Below are 24,228 nucleotides of genomic sequence, written 5' to 3' on the forward strand. Positions count from 1 at the left end.
TCTGTGTGTCTGTGTGTGTTTGTTTTGGCAACTGCTGTTTCATTGAGTTGATGAGTTTTCTGTTACAGGGAGGAGTGCTGAGCTCGGGCTATTTCTGGCTGTAAAACGCACACACACACACACACACACACACACACACACACAGCTGAGTATTGCTGGCATAAGCTCACTAGATTGGGGACCGAGCGTAATACACAATGGCATGTTTTCTCGCTAGCGTATGACTCCATGCACACCGGAACGCAGAAATCTACGTCTCAGGAGATTTCATGCATGAGAAAACGATGACACGTGCTCACATCTTCCGCCTTTAGAAAAGGCTTTACTCTCACTTTTACAAGAGAGGTGGAGTCCAATTCTGTCACAGATTAAATGAGTGGTTCTGTGGAGAAATGAAATTGCCACGGTTTTTCCCCACAAGGCAAATGTAATTCATTAGCCATGACAGCCTTGCTGTTCATAATATGCTAGTTTGTTTAGCACTAATGCTAAAAGGCTTTGTTTAGCGTTAATGCTACATCCATAAATCTGTTTGTGTAAACATCTGCCTCAGACCACATCTAGATTTTCAGTGTCTCATACACACAAACACACACAAACACCTTCCTGCTGATGCAATTCAGTGTGTGACAGTGTGTCACTTAGTGTAACCTATAAACAAACCTGAATACTGGAACCTTATGGCAGCAGCCATCTTGGAGTTGCTAACTTACCTCAGCTCAGTTAGCCTCTGCCTCAAGCATAAAGCAGGATTCACAGCAGGAACCTGAACTTTTTAAAAATGTTCTTAAAACCTTTTTTCTTCTCATCTTTCAGACAAAACGCTGCTTCAACGTTTTATAGACGATCCACAACGTTACAAGTAATTTACTTTCCTAAACGAATAAAAAGTATTTCAATCTTCAGTGAATTAAAGAAAAGTTTTTGAGGTTGGAAAATCGTTTTGGAATAGTTTGGATTCAACAGTTAGGGATGATAATGGGAAAATAATCTTTGATATGAAACCGGCATCTCATCATCATCATCATCATCATCATCATCGTTATTTATGTTTCTTTTCTGTTCTAGCTTTTTGGGGGGTATTTTAAGGAAAACTGTATAATTATAATATAAATCATAATTATATTCCACCTATAATGTCGATTAAAAATGGCGCGACGACGGAGATGAAACGAAAGCGAGGAAAACGTTTCCTCTGGCTCTGCGAAAGCAGTATTAGAATCTGTGACATGAATTCGTAATGAATCTTATATTTAAAACAAAAACAACTTTTTCTCATTATTTCTAAAAAAAAACAGTATAATTTATTTAGTCTTAAAAAGATAGAAACTGGCTACCACACTGTGGAATAATCTTATCCTGAGTTTTGAGTTAAATACTGTATCAAGTATCTGATAGCTTTAGATTTCGGGCTGAAGTACATCACACAATGCGGCATAAATTATGAATTCATACACTCTTAAGCAGAACTTTGTTCATGTAAAACATGCGAAACATTTTCATTATATGATCACAAAGTTTTTGAGCTAATTTTCTGGACTCTGACAGGTCGCCCTTCGGGCTGTTTTCATCACTCAAAACCTGGCAACCCATATATACAAGCTTAGCACTAAATATGCACTGGAGATCACCATAGAAAACCAAAAATTTCCTTCTCTTCATCTGTTTAACCAAATGCTGGATGGCGCTGATTTGACAACGTAGCTTAAACAAGGTTCTAACTTCAGTGTATAATCTGATGTTGACACGGTCCTTCTCTTCTGTTGACCTTTCATTAAATAGTTCTCCGTCTATAAAAGACTTTACACCACAGGTGGACATTTTGTTCAGACATTTGATTTTGATTTTTATACAGAAATGTAATTATTTTTGAGGCAATTTTTTTTACGGAAAATTGCGTAATTGAGTTCAGTAGCAGTTTAAGATTTAAGGCTGAAGTACTGAAATGTTCCTAATTCAATAATCCTGAAGCAGCAAGACGCAGGCCATAAATACATGGCCTGTAAATGGGTCTATAGAAAGGTTTATGTCACAGAAAGGTGTTCGTTCAGAGGAAAGCTCTTCATTATAATCTGAAATGCATGGATAAAACAGAAGCAGATAAAAATGCACACCCGAAACAACCATAAGGCAAGAGATGAGCACGAAGAGAGCTAAAAAACTGATATAACTGATAGAAATAATGAAGCCTGTAAAATGTAAGAAAAACACTGTCAAATATCCGAAATATCAGAAAGCGCTGACAAAAATGAAGAAATCTGTCAAAATTTAAGGAAACACAAACAAATTGTTATAAAACACTCAAAATTTGAGAAAAAAAAAATCTAAATTTCAGGATACTCTCAAAATTTCAGGGAACACTGTTTAACGTAGTAACCAAACACACATGTTGTGAATAGTGACCATATAAATGGCATGAGGACATTAAGGCAGCTCTAATGATCAGTGTGTAATATTTTTGGAATGAATCATTTTGGTAACAAGCTTGTACTTTCTAAGTGACCTCACCAGTCATCAGCACAAATATCTCTGAGTACAAAGAAAATAGAAAATGAGACTTTTCTGCTCCCTGTCAGAGTCTGAATATTTTTAGGGACGAATCTCTTTTCTGGGGGTCACGGTGGCTTAGTGGTTAGCACGTTTGCCTCACACCTCCAGGGTCAGGGTTCGATTCCCTTGTGTGTGTGGAGTTTGCATGTTCTCCCTGTGCCTCGGGGGTTTCCTCCGGGTACTCCGGTTTCCTCCCCCGGTCCAAAGACATGCATGGTAGGTTGATTGGCATCTCTGGAAAATCTCTGGTCCGTAGTGTGTGATTGTGTGAGTGATTGAGAGTGTGCTGTGTTTAGCATTTCTGGAGAGTGTCTGAGCGTAATGCTGTGGCTATTACCAAAGATACGCCCGCGTATCATTGAAAAGTCAGGAGCGGTTAAACTACACGCTTCTCCCTGGGCTGCGTTCCAGTGAGCTGTGGATTCCGTCTCACGAGTCTGAACTCCACATCGTCTGTGTGTCACGCTTACAGAACTAGGTAGGAGGGTGTAATATTTAGGAAGCAGATATTTCCACAAGAACACACTAGAACCCTGGCAGGAAGCATGGTGTAGATAAATAGAGATCCTTTCATGCTAGGCGCAGACACAAAGGGCCTTTTTACACCTGGTCACTTCACGTGTTGTCTCTGATCCGATAGCTATCTGATTTGTTAAAACTGTATCATTTACATTAGGCCACATAAATGCGTTTCGGCGAATCGGATATCGATCCGATCTTTCTACTCCCGCCCAAAATGCACATATATTTTACCTCATTTCCGGGGTAATTGAAATGGAACACGCTTTGGTGTGTGTGCGGTTTTCAGAACGCAATCAAAAAGAAGACGAAAAAACTGGTTATGAAGGTTATGCTACAAAAAACAGGGTTTACATTTATTTGTTTCTGGCGCGATGCACGACTCGTGAATCACTTACGAGTGACGTACTTCCATTTGGGAGGAGTTTAGCGCTGACGTATGTGGCTTGAACAACCACATTCATTTACACCTGTCCAGTTTCATCTGAAACGCGTCCCAGACCACCTCCTGAAGGGGTTTGTATCATCGGATTTATATCTGTCTCTAAAACGTTTCTGAGGGCATTTAGACCTGGTCTTTTTACCATCGGATAGATATCGGATCACAGAAAACGCATGAAGTGTAAAAAGCCCCAGAGTTAACTCAGTCGAGGCTGATCACAAACCTTGACATTCACATAATCTGCATGACCTATGACTCTTTTCCAACAGTGTGAATGACTATAGATGGAAGGAATTAGGCCACGTTCACACTGCAGGTAAAAGTGGCCCAAATCTGATTTTTTTTTGGGGTCAAGTGACCAGGTCAGACTTCTTCAGGAGTAGTGTGAACACAAATCTAGCCCAGATCTGATTTTTTTCAAATCAGATTCAGACCACTTCCATATGTGGTCCTGATTCAGACCCAAATCTGATTTTTTCCGATGTGGCCGCGGTGTGAACAACCGAGGCGGATTTGATGCGACCTTTACGTCAATCTACATCGACATTCGTCACAATTATGCGCCGGCGAGTTCGCACACAAACGTGACTACGCCTACAGAATGGATCAAATCATCAAAAGTTGCCCTCGACATCCGAAAATTTTGAAAACACTGCGTCTCTGTGCTGCCGTTACACAAACATTTAGAAAGAAAAGCGAAAACGCTTACTTCCTCCATAACCTCGCCAACTTTAGCGCAACGGCGTGCTGCGTGTGACGTCATTGTTATTGTTCGTTTGCGCATGCGGGTCAGTTCGAAACGGCAAACAGTTCACACTGGTATCTGATATAGGCCACATTTTAAAAGGTAATGTGAACAGCCAAACAAAAAAATCTGATCTGAGCAAAATATCCGAATTGAGCATTAAGACTTGCAGTGTGAACGCGGCTTTAGATTCCTGCATGCCCCCTAGTGGACAAATCTCTCAATCCTCTTTCTGTACATAAGGTACGCAGAAAGCGCAACAGAGCCATGTTGTTTTACGTAGCTGCTGTGAACCTCAACGTTAAGTTCAAAGGATGCTGCTGTTTACTGGCATGTAATAAATAGCAGCCAACAAAGCATCCACCCAGGACCTGGTTTTATCTTCACCATGTCATATTTCTTCATTTAAATAAATTCCAAATTACATATTTTTAAAAAGCTGCCGCGGAGCAGTTAGGACCTCGAGTGCAGAACTAACTACCTCCCGCTAGCTTTAAATCTTTATTAGCATATATAATACGAGCAGATATTCCCCAATTCATCCTTTCTTGCCTACAGCAGCTAATTAGCTAAAGTGTTGCTGTTGTCAGCAGATTTCCACCCGAGGTTTTCTAATATTGGCGAGTTGTCTGCTGTCTAGCCTACACTCTATGTTTATATCTGTTAGCCGTTATGACTAACTCACCGTTGAACTAAATGAAGAGCAGGAAGTGTGTGTAAGCGTGTCTGCGAGAGAGTACGAGTGTGTAGGCTCGTTTGTGTTGAATGCGAGCAGGCACCATCTGTGCAGAGAAGGTGTTATGGAGGAAAATGAGCCCTCTCCTGACCCAGAATGCTTTGCTGGAAAAGTGGAAAGTCTCTGGCGACAGAGCGCGCAACTAATCAGAGCTCCAAATTAAACCGCACCATGACTTCCCCGAACACACTGCGCTAATCTGCTTTACGCCACAGCTTCTCTCTGTTTAGACCAGTTTTACCTTCCCACATTGCTCACAGTACCGTGTGAAAAAGAGTCATACCTTTATCTAAATAGGTGAGAATTGTTTTTAAAATGATTTTTTTTTTTCTATAAGGCTCAGACTGAGTCGTTTGGTTCCAAATCACATTTTTTTGTAATCATGATATCTTAATATTATTTAATCTTTATAATGATTAAAAAATGTTTCCTGTTGCCTCGAGGTTGGGGTTCGACTCCTGCCTCTCCCCATGCTTTGTGGTTTCCTCTGGGTTCTTTGGTTTCCTCCCTCAGTCCAAATACATGCTCTGTATCCCGACTAGCGTCTCTAAATTGTCTGTAGTTCATGAATTGTATTTCCTGCTTTGTTGCTGGATTCATATGTCTTCTAGGTAGCTGTTAAATGATGGGTGAGAGCAAGCTCATAATAAACCACCCGCTAGCCAGATGTCGACTACACGAAGCGTCCAAAACGAAGCATCCAACGGCATCAAATAGTGTATAAGAATGCCATTCGGGATGTAGCTTAAGACTCGAGGAATTATTGTTTAATGACCTTTACTTTATGGTTCTTTTCTGCCTTGTCCAGCCCTCCATCTCGTACCAAGCTTTACTCGAGCTCTGAGACCAGTACATGTAAATGAACACATCTTTAACAGAACTGAAACCCAGCACAGGTCTACTACACTTACAGATGTTATGCGCAACCATGGAAACAGCAAGTAGTTTAGGGGTATTTCAGTAGGAAAACATTGAGGGAGATCAGACAGCCAGTGGGTTCTCGCTGAGGGACATCAGCGTTGGAGCTTTCTGTCATGGTGGCTGAGGTGAGTGTCAGCAAGAATTGGAGGTTAACAGAGTTATCATTCAGTCACTTCTTCCCCTGTCTGGCAATTGTTCCTCTGCCTCTCTCTCTCTCTCTCTCTCTCTCTCTATCTCTCAAGCCATCCCTCCCTCTTTCCATTCAGTCACCTGCCGTGAGTCATCCGCTCTCATTTTTCTCAATCGTTTGTTTTTGTTGTTCGCTTTCTTAACCTATCCACCTCGTTTTCTCTCTCATTCTTAGCTCTACCTTAATGGGGGACACGTTGATCGCCTGTAACCATGGCGACACTGCAGCATGTCTGCGTCGAATCAGTAACGTTTTTCGTTCCTCTCCCCCTTTCTCTCTCTCTCTCGCTCTCTCTCTCTCTCTCTCTCTCTCTCTCTCTCTCTCTCTCTCTCTCTTTTCTGCCATCTTCCTTTCTGCACTCATCTGCCGCACTTCATCACCTCGGTGGCCTCTCGATTATTCTCTCTGCTTTTCCCTCTTTCCTCTCTTTGGTACTGTACGCAGGATTCCACCATCCATCCATCCACCCATCCATCCATCCTTCTCTTGGTCTGACCCTTTTTTTAGCCCCTCCCCTCCATCTTGTTCTCACTTCGCAACCTTGTGGTGATAGTGTTTCTCTCTCTCTCTCTCTCTCTCTCTCTCTCACACACACACACACACTAGAGGAAGAACTCTAGAGCTCTAGACATTCACACATTTGCAAGTGTGTGTGTTTGTGTGCGTGTATGTCCACATTTTTGTGGAAATACACACAAATGAAACATGAAAAGTGAAATGTGATGCTTTCACTCTTGAGAATTTAGAGAAAAGATTTTAATTCTATTTCATCAAAATGAGGTTAAAAGAAAACCTCCACTGAAACAAATAATATGTTTTTATAATAAAGATGTTATAGTTATAATTTTCTGCTTATTTGCTGCGTTTTTTTATGATCCTGGTCAAAAGAAAGTACTCTCGCAAAGTCAGAAAACCCTTGATTCAAGGAGCCAGAATGCAAAGCAGCTGCATGACATCGAATAGTCGGCTTGGCTAGTTAACGAGTCAGGTCGATACCGCCGATTAGCATAAAATTCCAACCAGAAGGTTCAGCTTGGTGTGTTTTGGAATACTTTTCAGCTCACCACAATCGTAAAGAGCGGTTATTCTCTGTCTACTTCAAATTGCTCTCATCAACAACCGCTCTACTTCTCCTACTTCTGCTCTACATACTGCTAATACATAATGTTAAGCTCTCTTCAGAGATCAGTGCTGACAATGCGGTGTGGAGGAAGACTCATTCTTAACTCACAGTGTGTGTGTGTGTGTATTTGTCTTTTTCTGATTTCACCATTTTGAACATTTCTGTTTCACATGTTTGTCTTTGTTTGTGTGTGGCCGGATCTGCCTCTGTGTCTGTCTGACTCTCGTAAATAAACAGTGCAGTGTGGTGAAGGAGATTAATAGAATTAAAACCCGGCTTACGCTCAATTAAGCTGCTCTAAATTATCACACACACACACACACATGCATGGTTTATGGAATAAGTGTAAATAAGACACTTATATCATAAGTTACTGGTGTTGACATCATAACATGGCTGTTTTAGTTAAAGAGGTTAAAGTTATTATTATAATTAGCCTATATAGTGTTTATATTATGTATGTGTGTGTGTGTGTGTGTGTGTGTGTGTGTTCTCTGATCCTGTAACATGTTACACAGCAGACACATGAACACTTTTGCAGGTTTTATGGTTTTATTTTGAAGCTAATCTAATCTGTATATGTAGCATTGCATTAGCACTTGGGTAGTTGCTTTAGCTTCTTCATGTTCTTGCTCTCCTTTATCTTCTGTGTGCGTTTGTGTGTAAGTTTCAGCAGAAAACTAGCTTGTTAGAAACAGATAGAAAAGTAAAATGTTTGTAATGACACACTGTGGACATTAATATTTGCAAAAATGATGCAGATTTTCCTCAGTTGGATTAAGTAGCTTATGTTTAGCCCGCTAGCTTCTTTAGGAAAGAGGTCATTTAACGGTAGCTAATTAGCTGCTTTAGGTACGTTAGAGTTGAATTGTTTGTTCCTTGCTCTGCCTCATCTTCTCTGTAAATATGTATGTGTGTTTGTAGCTGGACCCCGAGCAGACTGGTTTCATTGCGGTGGAGAACTTCACCAGTCTGGCGGAGCAGCATGAGCTGCAGCTGGACCCCAACAAGCTGGACATGCTGCTGGCCCTGGTTCAGAGCGATCAGCACGGCCATGTCTGCTACCAGGAGCTTATCGAGCTGGTGAGACACACACACACACACACACACACACACACACAAACTGCTTTAGTAGACAGAATAGAAGAGTTCAAGTCACTTTCTTTCTTTCTTTAAGGAAATCTCTATCAGAGAATGGGATAATCAGCAGAGGAGTATAATATAATATATATAGTTTGAGGTTTTCATGTGCCTGATGGCTGTGTGAGTGAGTGTGGGTGTGTGTTTAAGATATTTAAAGGAATAATGGAGTAATAAATGCACAGCAGTAGGGCGATACTGTCTTATCACAGCTTTCCAGACCCACACACACACACCACATCTCCAATCATACACCAGTCTTTTGACTCCAAGGGAGCTAGCTTGGCTAAAATAATGTCTAGATTTGTCTAGACTGTGTGTGTGTGTGTGTGTGTGTGTGTGTGTGTGTGTGTGCCTTTTGAATAAAATGACTTTTGATCTCAGATCGATTACACCACCTCATTATCATAGATACAACAAGTCTCACACTGTTCCCCTCTTTCTCCATCTCTCCTTATGTCTCTAGCTAAGCAGTAAGCGTTCCAGTAGTTTCCGGCGCGCCATTGCTAATGGCCGGCGCACTCTACAACGCGAGATCCTATTGGACGAGACGGGCCTCGGCGTGTACAAGCGCTTTGTGCGCTACGTGGCGTACGAGATCCTGCCGTGTGAGACAGACAGACGCTGGTACTTTCATCAGAACAGACTCTGTCCTCCACCTGTCTTTATGGCCATCGTTACCATAGTGCAGGTGTGCTATGTACAAACACAGTATATAATAAAAGCAGTCAGACTTTTTGACCATGAAATAACTGTGTGTGTGGGTGTGTGTATGTATGTGTGTGTGTGTGGGTATCAGATTGTGGTGTTTATGTGTTATGGGGTGAGGCTCAACAAGTGGGTTCTGCAGACATATCAGCCAGACTTCATGAAGAGCCCACTGGTGTATCATCCAGGACATCGTGCCCAAGTCTGGAGATTTTTCAGCTACATGTTTATGCATGTTGGGTAAGAAATCACACACACACACACACACACACACACACACACACACACACACACACACACACACACACACTTGTTCTTGATGTAAAGTTTATTATTTTAGGCCTACACTTAATTCTACCTTTTACACTGATGCATGGAGGAGAGTCGATGTCATTGATTACAATGTCCTGAGATTAGAAACCAGTTTCGGTTCCTGTTCAGGAGAAGCCTGCTGATTCTGCAGTACCCCTTCCTTCTTTGTGAAATGAAAGAAGTCCTTTTGCTTGGACCTTTGCTTAAGATCCTGATTTCATGAGCTGGCAGATGCTTTAAATCGTCTTCATTAACCGGTTTGTCTTGGTCAGGGTTATGATGGAGTCTGTAGAGGGGCCACTGGGTCTACGACTCAGTATGACATCAGTCCATTGCAGTCCATGCAAACACATACGTCATGCAAAGTCAGAGCGAGGAACGATATAATCACCTTTCCATCTACGTCCGAGTTGTTTGGATGTGATCAAATCAAAAGGACATGGGGAACTCCACACAGACAGTAACATGGTGGTAAAGGTTGAACCAGGGGAACCTAGACCTAGACTATACTGCGCCCTGACCCTGTCATCCAAGACCGTTTGCAAGTAAGGTAGCATATACAGTAAGCAACTGAGCTTCAAGATTCAAGATACTGCAAGTGGCTTTTGGTTGTCTGGGATTTGGGATTTTAACTCACAACCTTCCAAGGACTAACACAGAACCTTACGCACATACTATAACTCCCACTGCTCCATCTATCTGATTTATGGTAGATAGATGATTTAGATGACAGATTAGCCATCTGTCTGTACTACTTACTAACTGGCTCCTCTGATTAGTTCATGTCCATTCTGGACCCTCATTGTGGTTTCACACGAACACTTCTGTTGCCTTGATTCTTCAAGCAGGTCTTGTGTTGTTTGTTACCTTCTTAACTAAGAGACACAGAGATCTGGTGATGCTGGTGCTCTGCTTTGTCATGCAGTCCTCAGAGTAGTATGAGAAGTTCCCTTTCTTCAGTCCCCGTTCCCCAGTCTCCATTCCTATAGGAAATGATGGTTTACACAGGTTCTTGGTATATTATGTGGTCAACCTGCAACTTGAAAACAAACCCTAATCCAGCCTTTGACCAATTGATTCTACTCATCAGTTAATGACTATAATTACAGCGTTTAAGACCTAATTCAAATTGTGATTGACACCTTTCAAACCAGACCATTGTGAGGATTCTGGATCTAAGGTATTGTGTATACTGTCATAGATGTAGTTATGGGAGAAGTCGTGGCCTAATGGTTAGAGAGTTTGACTCCTAACCCTAAGGTTGTGGGTTCGAGTCTCGGGCCAGCAATACCACGACTGAGGTGCCCTTGAGCAAGGCATGGAACCCCTCAACTGCTCCCCGGTTGCTGCAGCATAAATGGCTGCCCACTGCTCCGGGTGTGTGTTCACGGTGTGTGTGTGTTCACTGCTATGTGTGTGTGTGCACTTTGGATGGGTTAAATGCGGAGAACGAATTCTGAGTATGTGTCACCGTACTTAGCCGTACGTCACGTCACTATGTCACTATGTCACTAATGAGCTAATCAGAGGCAGCAATGCCAAGGACAAAAACTTGACATGACAAATGGAGAAGAAACCTTGAGAGGAACAACATAAAAGGGAACCCATCCTCTTCCAAATGACACAGGATCATGGGGTTTTGATCGGTACTCAACAGCCATACCGTGCAAAGGAAAATTGTACTTGTAGAAGTGTGGATGTTAGGTATGCACTATTCATAAATAGTCCTGAGGGGAGCCTGGCAGTCTTTATGTTTATAACAGCAGTTTCTTGGAAGTGCAAACTGCCAGGGCAGCCAAGCGAGATTAATTTAGAAGTGCAGAAAGCTTCAGACGTGGAAGAACAAAGAAGAGCAACGCAGGAGAGTAGAGGATCAGGATCAATCAAGCAAGTCTGGAGGGTGGAAACCAATGTAGCATGGATAAAATAGTGGCAGTATGGACAACTTTGGCTGCTGCTTTCTGGACTAATGGACAGAAAAGCATTACAGCAATTATTAAGTAGCTTTTGTCTGGAACCCGCTTTCACTATATGAGCATCAAACAAGGAACGTCAGGTTCTTGAGTGTATAAAGTGTATATTCTCTATGCAACATAGTTCCTTTGGGGGTTTAAAAACATTTGGAACCGATATTAAACCAATTTGAGTCATGATTCATAGTTTAATCATTTAAACTAATCATTTAATACAAAAGCAACTGGGAATGTTTGAATTTTAACTTTTTTTTACTAATGGTGGGCGAGTTGTTTCTGATTTACAATGAAAACTGTAATTGTGTGTATTCGGTCTCATACAAAGATGGCATTTAAACGTTCAAGTAGAAGGATTCAACCTTTTTGTATTTGTTTTATTCTCTGTTATAGCGTCTAGAGCACTATATTTGGATTTGCATCTTTCTCACAGTGTAAAACACAGACAAAAAGGTCGACAAACCAAGACACCACTTGTCATCTTGAGGCAACGGCTAAGAAATGTACCTCTGACGATGTTCAAGTTAAATTTAAACCTTTTGAGATGATTGGCTAGCTAGAACTGAGCAGGCGGCGCTCTCTAAATGTGTCAGGCTGCCCGATGGTGGTCGGTAACCTCCCGGGGAGGGACCTGTAACAGATAGAATTGGGAAGGAATCAGGCTAAAGTAAAAAAAAAAAAAAAAAAAAAAGAAAGAACCCTTTAGGGTTTGAGATCCTTCCAATGCATTCTGCCAGTGCACAAAAGATGATGTATGAATCACAACATTTGGAATGGTTTCCCACTGAAATGGGGTTTCCCCATATACTGAAAGAACTATATTTTGAGCTCAAGCAAACAGGAACCCCAGCATCTGTTCACAGAACAACAGGCAAGCAAGCCAAGCTCCTGGCTCCCCCAAGGCCATGCTTTGAGGACTGACAGTACAGTGAAGCACAAGCCATAGTCAAGAACACAACACATACAAAAAGGACATACTGCAAGTGTTCTGCTCGTACATATGTTCAAAGGCGGTGAGAAATGTACGTGCGAGGGAGAAAGAGAGGTGGCATCATCAGCAGAGCTGTTTCTGTGAACAGCAGGGGGTCTGAGAAATGAGGACTTGTGCTTTAGCTGTGATGCCAGAGTCACAGAAGTTATTACACTGAATCCCTTTAATAAAGCTGCTTAGATTTGGCTTCTATTAAAAATGCGCATTTTTAATAGATCTCATAAGAACCTCGTCATGTTGCAATATTCACATTATATCGATCATGTTAATATTCATTCATTCATTCATTCATTCATTCATTCATCTTCTACCTCTACCTCGGGTCACGGGGAGCCTGTGCCTATCTCAGGCGTCATCGGGCATCAAGGCAGGATACACCCTGGACGCTCTCATTCACTCAATCTGTCCCTGGCTAACAGTCCGGTTAAAATCTAGTCGCTGGTGTTTGGCTGGAGCGGCTTGACTCACTTCGAGTGTGTCCACCGACACAGGGTTTAGCTTCTAGCTTCGTAGAGGCGTGTAGTTTCTACCTCCAGATTGGAGTTGCTGTTTATCGCAGTAGATAAGACCCTTGAACCAGAAAGACACAGCTTACATTCGACTAAAAGGTTTTTGTCTTTATGCTCAACTAAAGTGAAATAATGAGCATATTTCCATTTAGAGAAACTCGTCTTGCTCTCGCCTCGACTCGCCGTTACTGCCGCACATGCTTCAATAAACGGGAACAGGCCCACAGTGCGGCGTCTTCGTGTTTACAGGTTGGCATCCACCAATCCTACAATGCGTCGCTACTGTAAACAGGTTAGACTGTAGGCTACACTTCAGCCAAGACAAAAGCACCATATGGTAACGGTAACAGAGTTACTTTATTTAAAAAGTAATGCGTTACAGTATTAGTTACTGTCAAAAGTAACTGCGTAAAAGTAAAGGCAAATGTTTGTGTTTAAAGGCAGCGGTGTGCGTCAGGACTGTCTTAAACATTTCTACTGAATCTTTGGTCTTAATTCGCTGTATATGAGTGCAGATTAGCTTGGCGTGAACCGATGGAAAAAAAGGAAGGTGTTCGCCGCCTTGGAAAAACATATAAACGTACTCGAAAGTGCTTTATCAGGTGTAACACAACAGCTCATATAATCTGTTATTAGCAGTCGACTGCTGGGAAAAGCAGACGGAGGCACGTCGAGGTTACAAAAACGTGTACACTAACAGAGCTGTCAGACTGCGAGCGGGATCGTTGTCGGCCTTGCACGTTGTCGCTGGTGTCAGAAAGCACAAACTGCTCCGTGTTCGAGCACAAAAGAAGCTTCCGCTTGTGTAGCAGTGAGCTGACAGTAGTGATGCTGTTGCTCTGTGGGTTTATGAGGGAAATTATTTATGTGTGAAATGAGGTGCAGGTAGATTTAAAAAAAATTCATTAAAATAAATCAGGTAAATTTTCTTTTTAATAAATTTACATATTACTGAAATAGTCAGAATTAAAGTGGTATTAATTCAGCATGACAAATTCTTATAAAAATGTCCTACAAAACGAAGGACAGCTGCCTCCTGTGCCACCTTCAGCGGTCAAAAAGGTGGTGACTGTAACAACCTTAGACCCCCAGCTTTGTTCTCATAATTGTTTCCGTGTCACACCTTTGGTTATTTCCACCCTGTTGTTCCTGTTCCATGGAGCAAAGTACATTATAATTGTGTATTTTGCTTGTGTTACCCTAACTGCCCGTGTTTAGATCTCACCTCCTTCCACATGCATCGCATATGATCTTTAATATTCGATGAAATTTGGCAGTACACAATCGAGTGTAGCACGACTCGAGCCAGCAGGGTGGGAATGTGGCCACGTGAACACACAGATGGAGTTTTATACCCTAGTGGAACAGTTTTAGCAATGTGTGTGTGTGTGTGTGTGTGTGTGTGTGTGCACAGACTAGCCTAGCATAATGGACATTTGCCCGTTTGGATTTGGATCAGGAATACACATTTCTACATGAATGTCGATATCCGTACTCTCCCGGCTCGTGCTCATACACGTCGCACAAGACATCCGGCATCCTTACCACAGATTTCAACAAATCAGTAGGCCAAGATTTTTCAGATATAGTGATAACCATCATCCAAAACAATACAAAGGGCCTTTTTACACCCGGCCACTTCATGTGTTGTCTCTGATCTGATAGCTATCTGATTTGTTAAAACTGTTCCTTTTACATTACATTAGACCACATAAACGCGTCTCGGTCAATCGGATATCGATCCGATCTTTCTACTCCCGCCCAAAATGCTAATATATTTGACCTCATTTCCGCGGTAATTGAAACGGAACACACTTTGGTGTGTGCGGTTTTCAGAACGCGATCAAAAAGAAGACGAAAAAACTTGTAATGATGTTTATGTTACAAAAAACAGTGTTTACTGTTTGCTGCATTTTCGCTGGCAGCAGCAGCGCATTTTAAGCCCCGACGAGACGCCTGTGTGAAAGATCACCTGAGTGACGTACTTCCGTTTGGGAGGAGTTTAGTGCTGACGTATGTGGCTTGAACAACCACATTCATTTACACCTGTCCAGTTTCATCTGAAACACGTCCCAGACCACCTCCTGAAGTGGTTTGTACTGTCGGATTTATATCCGTCTCTAAAACGTTTCGGAGGGCATTTAGACCTGGTCTTTTTACCATCGGATAGTTATCTGATCACAGAAAACGCATGAAGTCACCAGGTGTAAAAAGCCCCCTAGACATTAAACCTAACTAATAAGGATTTTGCATTACTTGTGCCCCCCCTCCCCCGCTAGCTTGCATCATATCTATGTTTGTAATGTTTTTAAAAGGATCCCAGGACTATGGAAAAAAGTAAATACGTAAGCAAAAAAATCTTCCGAAACTGCTTATTTTGGTCAGGGCCATGGCTATCTAGAGCCCGAGGAACCCCCACGGGGGGTATTTGCACTCAAATACAAATTCACATACTCTTTCAAACAGCCACTGCAGCAAGCAGCTAGCATGTTTATGTGGTAGGTAAAAAGCAACCTAGAGGAAACACAAGGACAGGAACCCAAGCTCAAGAGCCAGGAAAAAGGGGTAAAAGTAGCTGCTCTGCCACCATGTCGTACATAAAGTGTGTATTAAAGAGGTGCGTCTTCAGTCCCATACAGACTCCAGGGGACATCAGTTCAATTCCTGGTAGCCACTAGAGAAAAGTCTTGATGCTCATCTTCTCTGATCACCTTGATGTCTCTCAAGGAAGACCATCCAGGAGCTGCAACATGTGTCTCGGGGCTGTTGTAGCACTAACTCGGTTTACCATCGCAGGCTTCAGTACTGATCCTTGAGGGACGTCACTAAACAGTCTGCATTGTGCTGATGCATGACCAAGCGTCCCTCCTGGTGGAGATCAAACCACTGTCGTGCTGAGCCAGTGCTTATCTTCTCGTGGTTAAATGTGTCGAAGGGTTTAGGAGGATCAGGACCGAGGACAGTTTGGCTGATTTAGCGGATTGGAGCTTTCTGGGGTTCAGCACATTGGAGCATTCAGTCAATGAGAGGGCTCGCTAACGAGTTCTGAATCTGTGTGTGTGTGTGTGTGTGTGTGTGTGTGTGTGTGTGTACAGGTTGGAGCAGCTTGGCTTCAATGCGCTCCTCCAGTTGATGATCGGCGTTCCTCTGGAGATGGTGCATGGAATTCTGAGAATCAGCCTCCTCTATATGGCAGGAGTGGTGGCAGGTGAGTGTGTGTGTGTGTGTGTGAGAGAGAGAGAGAGAGAGAGAGAGAGAGAGAGAGAGAAAGCCTGTGTGTGTTGGTTGTGCTGTGGCTGCACATTGACTAAATTCAGCATCATATTTATGCCCCATAGATCACAGAGATAGTCAATAACATTCACTGCTTCCTAGTACACACACACACACACACACACACCACACACACGCTCATGAACAGTGTCCTGTGCTGCTGTAGTGAATGTGCACAGGGAGTGTGGTGTGTGTGTGGTGTGTGCTGGAATCTGAGAGTAGCCAATCCATAATCGAGCTGCAGACAAGGTCATCTTCTACTCAATTAACACGCACACACTCACACAACAACACAAACGTTTACACACCTTACCCGTCCACTAAGTGCACACTCTGAAGAGGAGAAGAAGAAAAAGAGACAGATAAAATGCCAGACAGAGAGACAGACACAAATAGAGGAAAGACCAAAAGACTGAAGGATGGAGAGAGCACGAGTGCTGAGCCCTGCATCTGTAGCACTGCTCAATATGGTGGTTATAGATTACCTGTCACACCCAAGTGAGTACACACACACACACACACACACACACACGGTGTATGTTAAGTCAATATGTAATTATCACAGCTAGTGACATTTACTGTGCTTGCTTTAGCATGTATATAACACATTTGCCTCGATGTGCGTTGTGAGGTGCCAATATTTACGATTTAGTCATACTACTACAACATATGAGTAAAATTCAGCAAGACAGGAAAGACTGAATGGGGAAAAGATGTGGGACGAGAAAGACAATGTTGACGAGCCTCGAAAGAAAACATCGAGAATGACCACCTACCTGCTGACCAATCAGAATCGAGTATTTAACAGCATCATCAGATTAGTAGTGTTATTCCAAGCCCTAGCTATTGATCTATTATAAACAGTCGTTATAGTTAAACACGTTGTTTTTATCAGTGTGTGTTATGTTCGCTATAAAGAGGATGTACGTAATCACGCCAGTGAAGCACAGGACGCACTGACAGAGCAGACAGAATGGAAGAGAGACAGAGAGAAAAAAAAAAAGAGTGAGAGAAGCTTGGCTGATGTCGCTTTGTGTAAATAGAGCACGAAGACAGATTTAATATTTTACAGCCGTGTGTTGATAACTTGATGCACTTTTGATGAGGATGGATGAGAGGTGTGTGTGTGTGTGTGTGTGTGTGTGTGTGTGTGTGTGTGTGTGTGTTTTCAGCCTGTTGATGTTTTGTGAGATCTGTGAGGTTTCAAATCGCCGTAAACACTCCGTACACAACAGAAAGATGATAATAAAGGGTATTTGTTGCCATGGTAACGGGTGATCAGCTTTAGTGGGTTGGTGGAATTATGGGTTTGGGAGAAAAATACTTGAGCTACTGACATCATGCACACACACACACACACACACACACACACACACACACACAGATGCACACACTCTTTCTCCGAGACAGCCACTCCCTACTATCACTATCTTCTTTTCTCTCTCTTTCTTCTTTTCACGTTTTTTTTTTACTCTCACTCTCTCTCTCTCTCTGTGCAGGTTCTCTCACCGTCTCCATCACTGACATGCGTGCTCCAGTGGTCGGTGGCTCTGGAGGAGTCTACGCACTCTGCTCTGCCCATCTCGCCAACGTCGTCATGGTAACGAAACCTAGCCGCCGTAACGTCTTCGGCGTGCCTCTGTGAATGAATGAGAGAAAACGAGAGAGAGAGAGAGAGATGGAATTCATGCATTTTGTTTGCTTTCAGCCCGTTTCCCTGGAGACCAAATGACTCCGTCACCTCTCAAAGACACACACACACACACACACACACACACACACACACACACACACAGAGAGACTTGGTGAAAAAGTATTGGTTCCTGCCTGCTTTCATTCCTTTGTCAGGTTTTTTTTTAACAATAATATTTTACTTCTATCTATTCTAATAGGTTAACATCATATTTATTTACTAACTTTATTAACTACACGATCAGATACTAATTCTTTCAATCATCTCTGATCATATGGTGTGCCAACTTCTCAGAATCCACAGAAATTTTTAGGCTTCTCCAAGAATCATGGCTATAATCCGCAGCAATATCCCAGTCCCGGCAGCTCATATCCATCTTTCAGCAAGGCCGAGGTCACAAACAATAAAACACCCGAAGCACAAACACGGGGAGGAACGAAATAAGATGACGGGACCAGGCGACCAACTCAGACTCAGATATATATCACAGAATAGACTCACAGAATTGATTCTGAGTTATATCACAGAGTTGACTCAGAACTATATGACTCACTCGATTCAGGGTTATAACACAGACTCGACTCAGATGTATATCACAGAATAGACTCTCAGAGTTGACTCAGAACTATATGACTCACTCAATTCAGGGTTATAACACAGACTCGACTCAGTTGTATATCACAGAATAGACTCTCAGAATTGATTCTGAGTTATATCACAGAGTTGACTCAGAACTATATGACACACTTGATTCAGAGTTATAACACAGACTTGACTCAGATGTATATCAAAGAATAGACTCACAGATTTGACTCAGAACACATTCGATTCAGGGTTATAACACAGACTCGACTCAGATGTATATCACAGAATTGACTCAGAACTATATGACACACTCGATTCAGGGTTATAACACAGACTTGACTCAGATGTTTATCAAAGAATAGACTCACAGAGTTGATTCAGAGCTACTGTATATCAGAGTTGACTCAGGACTATATGACACACTCAATTCAGAGTTATATCACCGACTCGACTCAGGGCAATATAAAATCTCAAGTCATAAATATATCACAAATTTGTTTCAGAGCTATGACACAGACTCTGTTCCATTTCACCCAGAAACATACGAAGGAAACAAGGGTTTCTATCAGGCAACAAGAACACACTAGACAAAAGATTTCGAGTTACAGCGTTTGGGACAGAAAAATACAAAATGGGAGATAATAAGTGTGCTTTTTGTACACAACTGTGTGTGTGTGTGTTCTCTGTTCTCTTTGTTCAGAGCGATTAAAGATGTAATATTTTCTCTCTTTAGTTCCGTATGGTCTGTGTGTGTGTGTGTGTGTGTGTGTGTGTATGTTTATGTTTATTTTATTTCATCATGCATCATGAAAAACACATGGAAGTGTATGCACTCCACTTTCCTCACTAACCATGTGTGTGTGTGTGTGTGTGTGTGTGTGTGTGTGTGTGTGTGTGTATTTTAGAACTGGGCTGGAATGAAGTGTCCATATAAGTTACTGCGGATGATCCTGGCGCTGGTGTGCAGTAAGTGTCACTATCTGGCTACAGCAATTTTGATGTTATTGGGATTCCTGAAAAGTCTCCAGTATACAAAGAACACGAGCACGTAAATGTATTACTTGGGTTTAAGAAATAACGAAAGCCAAAGACACTTAAAGACAGAAAGTCAATTAAGGAATTAAACTCTCGGGGCACGCCGATGAGGCACGAAGCAAGGCAGAGATGGAATTTCCCCAAAACTAACCATCCGAGAGTCGTCTTAAACCCTTTCCCTCTAAAGCGTTCATCATCCTGTGACAACCAGGCAAACCTCCAAAGTCAGTTAAAGGTGTGACGCTACACGTATGAAAATCACATGACACCCCCCACCTCCTTCCCGTTCCCCTTCCCCACGCCTCCCATCACACCATTCCATGGCTGCTGCTTTCTAATTTTATGTTCAGCAGAAGCAACTGCAGCGTTTGATGTATGTGCTAATTATAACTGGAGAAAACTCCTCCTTCTGCCCACCACCATCGTTGTGCCCTTGAAGTTTTTTTTTTACCCCCCTCTTGTTTCTCTGACCCCAGCGTGCTGGATCAGTACACAATGAAAATGTTACTTCGGTTTCATCAGATATCCTCGCACCCTGTCAGCAGATTCTAACGGAGATCACGAGTTATCGTGAGTCAGAGGTGCAGCCAGAATTTTTTCGTATTTCTAAACAACGGAGACGCGTTCCGGCGGTCCTCTGTATCTCACGGGAATTAAAAAGTGCTGTTTTATCATTAGCTGGCAGCTTTCACAGGTTTATATGATTCCTTAAAGGTGAGGTCTCCGTTGTTTGAGAAATGCTTCAGAAAACTGAGTCGGGCCGCCAAACAAAACAAAAATCAAAACAAACGTGTAGCCAATGAGCAGAAAGGGGCGTGTCTTGTCAATATGGGCGGAGAGAGTGTTCAGTGCGCGTGTGTGACATTAGCAGAAAGCGGTTTTAACATTGACATGGAGGATAAAAACAAAGAAAGAAAGAGAAGAAAGACTTACGATAAGGTAAGAAGTAGGACGTGTTAATATAGGATCAGCTTTCCAGCGCTGGAGAGAACTGAACGTCTTCTGCGTGAAACGGAGCTAAACCTTTCACGGTACAACACACAGTACTACAAAAACACATTTGTATGACCATAGTATTACTCATTGTGTTCATTTATTGATAAAAATATCCCCTCGGTCAGCTGCCCCAACAGGTTCCGCCATAATACTTGTCTGGGTTATACTTGGGTTATACTTGTCTGGTGTATGTGTGGGGCGGAGCTATCAAAACAGGGGTGGGACCCATTTGGGTTAGGGGCGTGTTTGTTTTGGCGATTTCAAATGTCAACATTGTCTTCCAAACAACGGAGACCCCACCTTTAAGTAACGCCGTGAGCTCCTGACGCTCCTGTGTGTTGATCCTTACTGAAAGATTGGAATGTTTTAATAGTAATGTTAAGGGAATAATTGCATACTACAGCAGCTTATCATTAGCTCTTACAATACAGCTTCTGTACTCAGCCTTACGTTCTTCATCTCCCATCCATTTTCTCCTTCTAGCTCTTCTTTTTCTCTCTCTTTGTTATAGCGTGGTCTAACTTTGAAATAAGCCACAGATATATCAACACACCCTTGCAGTTATTTTGGTATAAATCCGATGGGAAAACAATCAAATGTACACAAGGTTTCAGTAGGATTTAGATCAGAGAATTGACTTTGGCCCCTGATGATGGTTTTCTGAATCATTTCCTTAGTTCATTCATTTGGATTTAGGTTGTTGTCGTGCTGCAAGGTGAGTCCTGGTTAGTTCAGTATATGTACCTTTCTGTGATTCCCTCTATTGTGATTAAAGCCCCTGTCCCAGCTGACCGGAATCAGCTCCATAACGTGATGCTGCCGTATCTGTGGACTTTTTATAATGGACTTTGGGTGTTATGTCCAATGGGATTATCACGTGCTACTCTGACAACAAACCAACAGTTAGGATTTAACAAAGAATACTGTTGATATTGTTTATTTAAGGACGAGATCTTAAGTCCCTAATGCCACACTTTGTAACAGTCAGAGATAAAGCTGTAACGTTTCCTCCGCAGAAAGTCTTCGAGCCAAATGGAAAGTCTATTTACATTTACAGCATTTAGCAGACACTCTTATCCAGAGTGACTTACATTTTTTATTTAGTTTATGCAATTGAGGGTTAAGGGCCTTGCTCAGGGGCCCTGCAGTGGCAACTTGGTGGACTGGGATTCGAACCAATGACCTTCCGATCAGTAGTTGAACACCTTAACAGTGGTGGTGTTCAGTGGCGCTACCACATCGCCACATTTACTCAGTAAGATGAGAAATCTGTGTTTTATTCTGCCTTAAATAAAAAGGATGATTGAACAACCGTCTCTAGCTGTAGTGAAGTGTTCGAGTGAACATTGTTTCCCCGTTCACGTTTGTAGGAGACACTGAGGGCTTTTATTATATATATCTCTGATATCTGTTATTCCGTTCAGGAGACATGTGCAAGCCTCAGTGTCTGAATAAACAACTGAGGAAACTGTTTCACCTTCACTGTAACTAATAACTACTAAATACAACGTCTGACTTTCTCTGCCGTAGTGAGCTCAGAGGTGGGTCGAGCCGTGTGGTTGCGCTTCTCGCCGCCGTTGTCCTCGTCAGGGCCGCAGCCGAGTTTCATGGCCCACCTGTCGGGTGCCGTGGTGGGAATTAGCATGGGCCTGCTTATCCTGCGCAGCTATGAGGAGTCGCTGCACAAGCAGTGCTCATGGTGGGTCCTCGTCTTCTCCTTCGTCACCTTTCTACTTTTCGCCATCTTCTGGAATATCTTCGCCTACGAGCTGTTAGGAGTCCAGATTCCGTCTCCGCCCTGATGACACGCCCCCGTGGCTGTTTCCTCACTCTGGCTGCGGAGAGCCACACAACCTTCAGAAACTGGATTTCTTGATGGCCTCACTCCCCTTTTTTGTTACATCTCCACCCCCTTTTGACCAACAATAGCAGACAGATGGTCCAAACCGGAAGATTGGAAATCCTTACAGTGATTTTCTTTCAGGATTTTTTCTTAACGTGTTACTACTCAGACTCTTTATTTATACGCTCCCGCTCGGCCACTTCTCAAGCCAGGAGGGGAAGAAATGAATGAACTTAATCACTTCGGTTTATTTTTGCTCAGTTTTCATCACCAGGCATTTAAATCTGTCTTTTGTTTCAGATGTTATGTTTTTGTCAGTGGTTTTGATTCTATTATTTCAAAATGGTGCGTTATTACTTTTATTGCTTTTACACTGTTTGTTGATCGGCATCTTTGGGAAGCTGAAATGAAATACAGTTTCAAAAAGTTTCTGATCCCACCTATACACACACACACTCACACTCACACACACACACACATAATAACACATATAAAGCCCGGCTGTTCTTGTGCAGCTCTTGCCCTTTAACATCCTTCACACTTCATGAGGCCAGAAGGTGGAAAGTCCTTGATGTTAGCCTTTGTGAGTCACCTGGTAACGGTTGCCTTGGCAACCGTCAGCCAATTGCTATGGTAGCCATTAATCAAGGTGTCTTCTCATTGTGGAAACAATGGTTACAGCAACCAATGGCAAGTATTATATATATAATATATAAAAAAGAGACCCCTAAATGTATAATTTGTCATATTAGCCAGAAAAATTGTGTGAACATTTTGATGAAAAAAAAAAACCTTCTGCCTTTAAAAACACTATGGTGAAGTCCCAGACGCTAGAATTTCCTAGTAATCACCACTGCCGTAACACAAAACCGCAAACATTTACTTCACTAAAATACCTCAACACAAAATGAAGGTCCCTAAAAATGAAAATAATTTGCTAGCTCACGTTTAACTAGCGAGAAATTACTCTCGCAAGACAACAACCCTCAGCCATGTCTGTAAACACTTCGCTAACTTTACATTTAACAACGTTTTATGACGCAGTCGTTCCAATTTTATTTTTTTTCACTCACTGCGATTGTTTGTGTCACCACTGGGAAACACTTTGTACCAACCAGAAAGCTAGAACGGATTCTCTGTTCTTGCCTTTGAGATGCTTTTGTTTTTGTTTTTCTATGGCTGTTACAGTAAGAATGCTAGCGTTTGGGACAGACCCCACATGGGCATTTTTCACTCTAAGGTTGCCAGATATCAGGAAATCTCATCCGTGTGAGGATTTCTGAAGGCCTTACTCTACAAAGTACTCAATTCTGCAGTGCCAAGTTACCATTCGCTAAGCTGCTAATGTCAAATTGTATATTCAACAATACTGAATATCTTTATTTTTGTTTACGTTAACTTCTCTGTGGGGGAAATGTGGGGTTGTTGTATAAAACAGGAGCAGTGTGGGGAAGGATGGGAGGTCGGGGGGCTGTAGACCTTTTCGGGAAAAGCACGACAACGTTGCAGTTGTGTGTTGTTGTGAACTTTCGTGCCATAAGTTGTATATTTCTATTTGTACCTCTATTTATTCTAGTCATGCTTCTGTGCTTGCTGCTTCTGTGCGTCGAGCTGCGTGATGATGATGCGAGATGTGCTTCAAAACAACGCAGCACCTCAAACACACATTACGGTCAAGTGCTTCTGCACTACAGAAAGGATCAATTGCAACGAACGTTGGTGGATCTGGCTGCGTTCCAATAAAAGGCCTTAAATCCTCTTCACTGTGCTTTTTGTCAGGCATAGTACCTAGCCAAGATGAAATGCTGGAGGGTGATTCAGGGAAAATAACACAGTGAGCACAAACCTGCAGTCTGTGTTCTCATAATTCATACATGTTTAACTTGTCTATGGTGTCAGGGAGGACCACTGGTGATGTTATGGGGGACCAGATTTGAGTTAAGGATG

At 42.4% G+C, this 24,228-nt stretch overlaps 1 protein-coding gene across 1 annotated transcript in view; it reads left to right on the forward strand.

Annotated features, from left to right (window-relative positions):
* rhbdl1 (rhomboid, veinlet-like 1 (Drosophila)) overlaps nucleotides 1-23,373 on the forward strand; it is a 27,334-nt gene extending 3,961 nt beyond the window's left edge. Inside the window, exons 2-8 of the mRNA XM_060869380.1 lie at nucleotides 8,151-8,309; nucleotides 8,833-9,057; nucleotides 9,166-9,314; nucleotides 15,952-16,064; nucleotides 17,629-17,729; nucleotides 19,313-19,373; nucleotides 21,969-23,373. Of these exons, the coding sequence (XP_060725363.1) occupies nucleotides 8,151-8,309; nucleotides 8,833-9,057; nucleotides 9,166-9,314; nucleotides 15,952-16,064; nucleotides 17,629-17,729; nucleotides 19,313-19,373; nucleotides 21,969-22,240 (1,080 nt within the window). The 3' untranslated portion in view covers nucleotides 22,241-23,373. The remainder of the gene's footprint in view (nucleotides 1-8,150; nucleotides 8,310-8,832; nucleotides 9,058-9,165; nucleotides 9,315-15,951; nucleotides 16,065-17,628; nucleotides 17,730-19,312; nucleotides 19,374-21,968) is intronic.
* Nucleotides 23,374-24,228: the final 855 nt, after the last annotated feature.

This window comes from Tachysurus vachellii, chromosome 5 (assembly GCF_030014155.1).
Source record: "Tachysurus vachellii isolate PV-2020 chromosome 5, HZAU_Pvac_v1, whole genome shotgun sequence".
Lineage (NCBI taxonomy): Eukaryota > Metazoa > Chordata > Actinopteri > Siluriformes > Bagridae > Tachysurus > Tachysurus vachellii.